Below are 8,042 nucleotides of genomic sequence, written 5' to 3'. Positions count from 1 at the left end.
TATGCACCATTAATTTTGTACCTTCAGCATGTATTTATGTTTCTTTCCCTCCAATAAAAGTTAAGGAACATTGGGTTGCAAAACCTGAATAACGACTTATTTTCACTGAGCTGTTCTTGAACTGCCTGCACGTGGCGGGGTCGGCGGGGGGTACTGTTTTTGAAATAAAAACAGAAAATGCTGGAAACACTCAGCAGGTCAGGCAGCATCTGTGGAGAGAGAAACAGAGTTAACGTTTCAGGTCGATGACCTTTCATCAGAACTGGAAAAAGCTGGAAATGGAACAGGTTTTTAAGCAAATGTAGGAGCAGGGAAAGGGGGAGGAGGAGGAAACAATAAAAGGGAGATCTGTGATCGGATGGAAGGCAGGAGAGATTAAGAGACAAAAGGGATGATGGTGCAAGGCAAAAGGAGGTGGTAATGGGACAAGTTAAGAAACAAACGATGACTCTAGATGAAGTGTAAATGGCAAAATGAGCGACAGCTGCCATGTGAGAGAAACAAGGTAGGGGCTGAGGTTATGGTCTGAAATCTTGTTTTTCGTTTAATGGCAATTAACAATTTTTTTGTTCACAAGCCACAGCTTTTACTTGAATCTCTTAATTCTTGTTTGTTTCATTACAATTTCACTTAGTTGCAGAAGCCTCCCATACCACTTGCTCTCTGGCCTGATTTAACTAGTCGTTTGTGCGTCATTACGCAAATCGCAGCAATGGTTACATCACCCTCGTCACAGCGACCTTTACACGGAGTCCAGCTCAGCCCGCGTGATCCCTTCCATTTGATTGACAGTTCTACCCAACTAGGCCCCGGAACGCGCGCAGTCGTAGTAACACGTATCCGGATTCGAGGTCGGTTATGGACAATTCCGATTCCGGGGCACCCACTTTCACGAGGCGACCAGTCTAGCCAGTGTTCCATTGAAATTTGACGAGGAAGTTGAGTGTACCAGTTGCCGAGATCGAGATCGCTGCAGCGTATTTCGCAGTAAACTAAAATTTGATTTCCCCGATCAAGTTTAAAATGTTTGCTTTGCCAGGATCAGCTATGGACGTTTTGGAGAATATGGAAGGAGACAATGTGCTGAACTTGTCCAGAATGAATCTGGATACGGTGGCTTTGGAAGACATCAGCGAAGAAAAGAAAAACGAGACTCAGCAGTTACTGTTGACTCACAACAGATTTACTGTTTTCCCTGGAAATATCGCACATTTCGGGAATCTGCTGTTCCTAGACATCAGCTCCAATGGACTCGTCTTCATCTGCGACGAAATCTTGGCACTGACCAAACTTAAGACTTTGATAGCCAAAAACAACAGAATGGACGAGTTCTCGCTGCCCAAAGACTTAGGAAAGATGAGTTTGGAGACTGTCAATTTCAGTGGTAATCGTTTTGAGGAGGTTCCTTCTCAGCTTCTAGAATTGCAAAGACTCAAATCTCTTTCACTTGGGGGAAACAGACTTAAAACTATTCCACCAGAAATAGAGAACTTAACCAGGTAAAATGTTGCAAGTCTTGCATTGTTTTCCCCTTGGGAATAATAACCATTATAAATAGTCTGTATCCAATCAACACTTCTAAAGCCATGATCTTTACAAGAGCTAATGTACGTTTATAATTCGCTTTACTTTATTCATTCATGGGATCTGGGCGTCGCTGGCAAGGCCAGCATTTATTGCCCATCCCTAATTGCCCTTGAGAAGGTGGTGGTGAGCCGCCTTCTTGAACCGCTGCAGTCCGTGTGGTGAAGGTACTCCCACAGTGCTGTTAGGGAGGGAGTTCCAAGACTTTACCCAGTGATGATGAATCAATGGCGATATACTTCCAAGTCAGGAGTTACACGCCGGAGTTATTTTTATAAAACTTGTGTTTTCTGTAAGTTGCTTCACTGATAATCAGTACAGCTTTGTTGAAACTATAAGGTCACTCACTATTTATGGTTTAAAATAAATACACTAGACAGTTACAGGGTGTATTGTTCAGCGAGGTAGCATGAGCCATTTTTCAGTAACATACTGTTATCTTTATTGTCCAAAATAACTGTCTTGGATTAAATAGTAAGCATGTATTAGGCTGGCTGTATGTTAATGAGTGACAACTTGGGACAGTGTACAAATCTAATTTACTCTGCTTGCCCATTAGTCATGTATTATAAAATTACTGCTAATTCTTCTATCTGAATAGTAACTTCACATGGAATTATATTAGCCTCTTGTGACCTTTTGTAGTGCTGCTGTAACCATGCTGACAGCAGTAAGAAACGGGTCCCTTGAGTTTAATTAATTTACAAAAGAATGTATAATATGAAATAACTTTAAATTCTGTAATCTAATTTTTCAAATTAGGATGGGTGTCCGCTGAACCCACTGCCCCTCCGACTACAGCCTTGTAACTTATTCCCATGTAGTTGATGTTGATCACATAACATGAGACTATTCTTCCCGCTACTGCACCATTACCTCTGGTGTCCCCCAGGATCTATCTTTGGCCCCCTCCTATTTCTCCTCTAGATGCTGCTTGTCGGCAACATCATCCGGAAACACCGCGTCAATTTCCACATTTACGCTGACAACGCCCAGCTCTACCTCACCCACTGTCTCTAAATTGTCTGACTGTTTGCCCGACATTGAGTATTGGATGAGCCGAAAATTCCTCCAACTAAATATTGGGAAGACCAAAGCCATTGTCTTCGGTCTCCACCACAAACTCCGTTCCCTAGTCATTGATTCCATCCCTCTCCCTAGCAACTGGCTGAGGCTGAACCAGATTGTTCGCAGACTTGGTGTCGTATTTGACCTCGAGAGGAACTTCCGACCACACATCTGCGCCATCGCCAACACGGCCTATTTCCACCTCCGTAACATCGCTTGACTCGGCTCCTGCCTTGGCTCATCTGCTGCTGAAACTCTCATGTTACGTCTAGATTTGACTATGCCAATGCAGTTCTGGCCAGCTTTTCATCTTCCACCCTCCATAAACTTAAGGTCATCCAAACCTCTTCCGGCCATATCCTAACTCGCACTCCCACTTAAGCAACGCCTCAATTTTAAAGTTCTCATCCTTGTTTTCAAATTGCTCCATGGTCTCAACCCTCCCTATCTCTGTAATCTCCTCCAGCCCCACAACCCTCCAAGATCTCTGTGCTCCTCCAATTCTGGCCTCTTGAGCATTCCCAATATTAATCGTTCCACCATTGGTGGCCGTGCCTTCAGCTGCCGCGGCCCTAAGCTCTGAAACTCCCTCCCTAAACATCTCTACCTCTCTACCTCTCTTTCCTCCTTTAAGACACTTCTTAAAACCTACCTCTATGACCAATCTGCCCTAATATCTCCTTATGTGGCTCGGTGTGAAATTTTGTTTGATAACACTCCCGTGAAGCGCCTTGGGACGTTTTACTACGTTAAAGGTGCTATGTAAACGCAAGTTGTTGTTGTTGTATCTGTTTTGTAGCACACTCCATTCCGAGAGTAACTCGTAACTTTCACCAGTGAGTTTAAAGATCTTTTAATTCATTTATGAAGATGGTCACCAAAGGCAGTTTCAAGTTAGTAATTAAAATGCTGAGAGGAATGCATTTTTCATGGTTCATAGGGGCACCAGTATTTTTATTTTGTGCTGTAAGCCCTCAGTCCTCTCATACAGCTGTAAAATCAGATCTGTAAGCAGATCAGTTTTGTAGTACTCAGCAGTGTGGCTTCAAACACTAATGCCAGATTAAAATATCTGATAGAAAACCTGGTTAAACATAACTGTTTCAACAATTTTGTAACTTCTGATGCAGATCCATGTCAATTTTGTGATTAATTGCAACTTACTACCCACATTCCACTGCTAATATTTTTGAAGAGAGAAATACATGCTGTATTGTAATTCTTTTCGATTTAGCTGGATAGCTCCTTTTTGGCCAGCACAGACACGATGGGCCGAATGGCCTCCTGTGCTGTACATTTCTATGAAAGTGAGTTTGGATAAGTTATGCAGATTTTTAAAAAGGGGGGACAATGAGGCATTTGCATTTATAGTTGAAGCTGAAGCATTTATGTTTTCAGATTGATTTGTTTGAGCTTGTCTCTGTTCAATTGAATATTACAAGGATCTTCCTGTCCCAATGTAAATAATGTTAATGTCAAGAGGACACTGTAGATTTGCTCATAATTATTACAGGCCACCAAAGATGTGAATCTGTTCAAATAAAACCCCATTGTAAATCATAGCATCTTGTATTTCAATAAAAGAAAATCACAGTTCTGGAATTAGTCGGATTGGGATTAAAAGCGCTTCCCCCCCCCCCTCCTTAGGGTCAAGATGGCTCCAAGATGACATGCCTGGCAATGGCAGTTGAGAACCACATCAGCCCACTGTGGCAGACTCTGGCCTGCTGAGTATTTCCAGCATTTTCTGTTGTTATTTCAGGTTTCCAGCATCCGCAGTATTTTGCTATTGTGTCAATAATCCAGTACTTTAGCTGCACAGGCCTGCAGTGTTTCCTGATTGACCAGTCAGCCAAGCACAAGTAGACCCATTACTGGAATTCTTCCCACTCGGCTCCAAATAACCAGCAAGCAAATGTCCCAGCTTGTTTGGTGGTCTTGGCTGGGCAAGCAGCAGGAAGCTTAGCTGTGCTCTGTACTGGTAAATTGCATAGTTTTAGTGGTTAGATTCCAGCAATACCCCTGCACACACTGGGAGCATCCCCAAGCCTAGGCTCTGCCAACCTGCACGTAAGCTGTCTGGTCTGGACTTAAGTAAGTGGGATATATACTACAAGGAGACCATGCATTCAATATCGGACAACCAGAAACGCGATCTATGTGGATTTCCTAGTACCTGTATCTTGTTTTGGAAACTCTTAAACATGGTGATGGGTTTCTGTGCACAGCTAACCAAAAACAAGATTTCTGTTGGCACTACAGTACTATGCACATGAAACCTCTTCATGTGATGAGTCAAATGGCTTCCCTCTGTGCTGAAAGCTTCTGAGATTCTATGGTTCTTTTAAATAGGACAGGGAGTAAAGCATGCATTTGACTTAATCTGTGCATTCAGAATATTCAAACCTGAGTTGTGAATGAAACAGTACAGGACAACAGGTTGATGGGTCAGTAAATAATAAGTGATGTGAACAGCTAGTAGGTCTGGTAACAGAGTCGCCCCATGTGGTTGTCAAATACTTCACTTTGCTTTAGGAAATGCTTTGAAAGTTGGCTTTCACTAGCTGAGTAATTAAAGCAACTTTCAGGACATTAAACTGGCATATGAGCTGATTGTTGAGATTTTAATAGCAAACATTAACATTTGAGTTAGCTGACATGTTTGTCTTCAGATGATGTAGCTGTGGGGTGGTATTGCATCATCTTTGTGGTACTTGTAGCCAACTCTTAATCCACAGGGTCTGTGTTCACATGGTGTATTAGTATTGAATTTGTTCCTGAGTAAAGGTCATAGTGATCCTGTAGAATTAGAGAGACAGTCCTCTTGTAACGAGCACATTTAAAACGTTTGGTGTATGCATCACTATGCTATTACTTTACACAATGGCAGTGAAAGCCTTTACAGTTTATACTTCCAGTTCATTGCTGTCAGTACCTAGTGATGGTGTGGAGATGCCGGAGTTGGACTGGGGTGGACAAATGTAAGAAGTCACACAACACCAGGTTATAGTCCAACAGCTTTATTTGAAATCACAAGCTTTCGGAGCGCTGCTCCTTCAGGTGAAGTGGAGAAATGCATAAAGACACAGCTTATATAGTCAGAGAATCATGTCAGATGTTTACAGGTAACCTTTCCAACTGCCATTTATCACACCTCGGCAGAGAGATAATCACAGCAGTCAAAGGTGTGAATGGTGTCCAAACAGGTCAGTCAGGGAAACATTACATCAAAGAACAATGAGGTGGGGTCACAAGGGGTCAAATATTGCAGATGCTGGGGTCTGTATGAAAAACAAAAAAACAGACAAAAAACATTTTTTTTTTGGCTGGAAATCACAGCAGGTCCGGCCGCATCTGTGTAGAGAGAACAAGCCAATGTCGACTCGAGTCTGGATGACCCTGCATCAGGTGGGGTTACATGTAGCGTGACATGAACCCAAGATCTCGGTTGAGGCCGTCCTCATGGGTGCGGAACTTGGCTATCAGTTTCTGCTCGACGATTTTGCGTTGTCGTGTGTCTCGAAGGCCACCTTGGAGAAGGCCACCAAGGTGGCCTTCGAGACACATGACAACGCAAAATCGTCGAGCAGAAACTGATAGCCAAGTTCCGCACCCATGAGGACGGCCTCAACCGAGGTCTTGGGTTCATGTCACGCTACATGTAACCCCACCTGATGCAGGGTCATCCAGACTCGAGTCGACATTGGCTTGTTCTCTCTACACAGATGCGGCCGGACCTGCTGTGATTTCCAGCCAAAAAAAAAAAAATGTTTTGTCTTTTTTTGTTTTTCATACAGACCCCAGCATCTGCAATATTTGACCCCTTGCGACCCCACCTCATTGTTCTTTGATGTAATGTTTCCCTGACTGACCTGTTTGGACACCATTCACACCTTTGACTGCTGTGATTATCTCTCTGCCGAGGTGTGATAAATGGCAGTTGGAAAGGTTACCTGTAAACATCTGACATGATTCTCTGACTATATAAGCTGTGTCTTTATGCATTTCTCCACTTCACCTGAAGGAGCAGCGCTCCGAAAGCTTGTGATTTCAAATAAAGCTGTTGGACTATAACCTGGTGTTGTGTGACTTCTTGCATTAGTACCTAGTGAGGCAGTCCTTGTTGGTTCTAATTAATGATCCATCCACCTTTTGTAACCAAAAACCATTCCTGTCTTGGTTGTCTGTATACTGTGTCCTTCATCACTTCCCACCTTGGTTCCTGGTATTACCCAGATCTGTTCTTTCTCTTTTTGTAATGTCCAAATTCTAGTTTATAGCTTTATTTCCATAATCGTCCTTCTGAATCCTTCACCTAGCTCTATATCTGTGTACTTTGGTTCATTTTATTAATCTGGATGTCTTTTAGTAACTAACACTATTGTGACTCCTGACAGCCGCTCTGAATCTTACTGCTAATAATAAGGTACTTTGAACTTTGCTCTTTAATTTCCCTACAGTTCTTCTCTTCTCCGAGTGACCGAGAACCACCGGAATCAATACATGTTCTTCAGATTTGTAGCAGTTCTTTACCAAATATAAATTTTGAAGTTTTGAATTATTTCTTTTACTTAATACAAATTCTTTTAAGTGGCTCTAAGTGATGCCCCACCCTTCCCCATTTCTGTGGAAGCTCTTTCTGACACTTCCTAGTGGTTGGATTGCCAGCTGCCTGGTTTTGGACCAGGTGGTTCAATGCTTCTGACACCAGTTGGACAACAACAACTTGCATTTATATACCACCTAAACGTCCCAAGCCACTTCACAGGAGCATTATCAAACAAAATTTGACACCGAGCCACATAAGGAGATTTTAGGACAGGTGACCAAAAGCTTGGTCAAAGAGGCAGGGATCCAGTCGCCCCCTCTTATGTGGAAGCATTAATTATTAAGATTTTCAGTGAATTATTATCACTGGCAAAGAAAACAACAGAACTCATGATCCCACTCCATGTCCCACCCTTATCCTATTACTGTTTAGCTTTGGACTTGGCAAAAGTCGGCAACTTTAATCAGCTGGGGTACCACTGAATGACAAGCCAGCAAATGCATTCCAGCACAGGCTTACTGCATTGTACTCCCATATGTGGGGAGCTTCTTATTCAGTCTTGGAAATCAATTTCAATAAATGCCTGTCTGTACAAATGCATTTGCTGCAGTGCATCTTTATCTGGACAAAGCAGTAATTTGTCAGTTGCTGGTGCTGCCTATGCACTAAATTTGAACCTTATTTGTGTAAAAAAAAAAAAAAAAAGTTATTGAATTAAGAGTAAGCTAGATAAGTACATGAGGGAGAAAGGAATAGAACGATATGCTGATGGGGTTAGATGAAGTAGGGTGGGAGAAGGCTCATGTGGAGCATAAACACCGGTTGGGTATTCTGCAGCAAG

At 42.6% G+C, this 8,042-nt stretch overlaps 1 protein-coding gene across 3 annotated transcripts in view; it reads left to right on the top strand.

Annotated features, from left to right (window-relative positions):
- Positions 1–365: 365 nt before the first annotated feature.
- The window catches only part of lrrc58b (leucine rich repeat containing 58b), a 47,452-nt gene continuing 39,775 nt past the window's right edge, over positions 366–8,042 (top strand). Inside the window, exons 1-2 of one of the 3 annotated variants that reach the window (XM_086006860.1) lie at positions 366–505; positions 635–1,499. In XM_086006860.1, coding sequence (XP_085862986.1) covers positions 1,024–1,499 — 476 coding nt within the window. In that variant the 5' untranslated portion in view covers positions 366–505; positions 635–1,023. The remainder of the gene's footprint in view (positions 506–634; positions 1,500–8,042) is intronic. The other 2 variants (XM_086006859.1, XM_086006858.1) reach the window with 2 other exon arrangements.

This window comes from Somniosus microcephalus, chromosome 14 (genome assembly GCF_052327205.1).
Source record: "Somniosus microcephalus isolate GS21.2 chromosome 14, FLI_Smic_1.0, whole genome shotgun sequence".
NCBI lineage: Eukaryota > Metazoa > Chordata > Chondrichthyes > Squaliformes > Somniosidae > Somniosus > Somniosus microcephalus.
The sequence above is the reverse complement of the archived record's forward strand: the minus strand, read 5'-3'. Positions and strand labels throughout refer to the sequence as shown.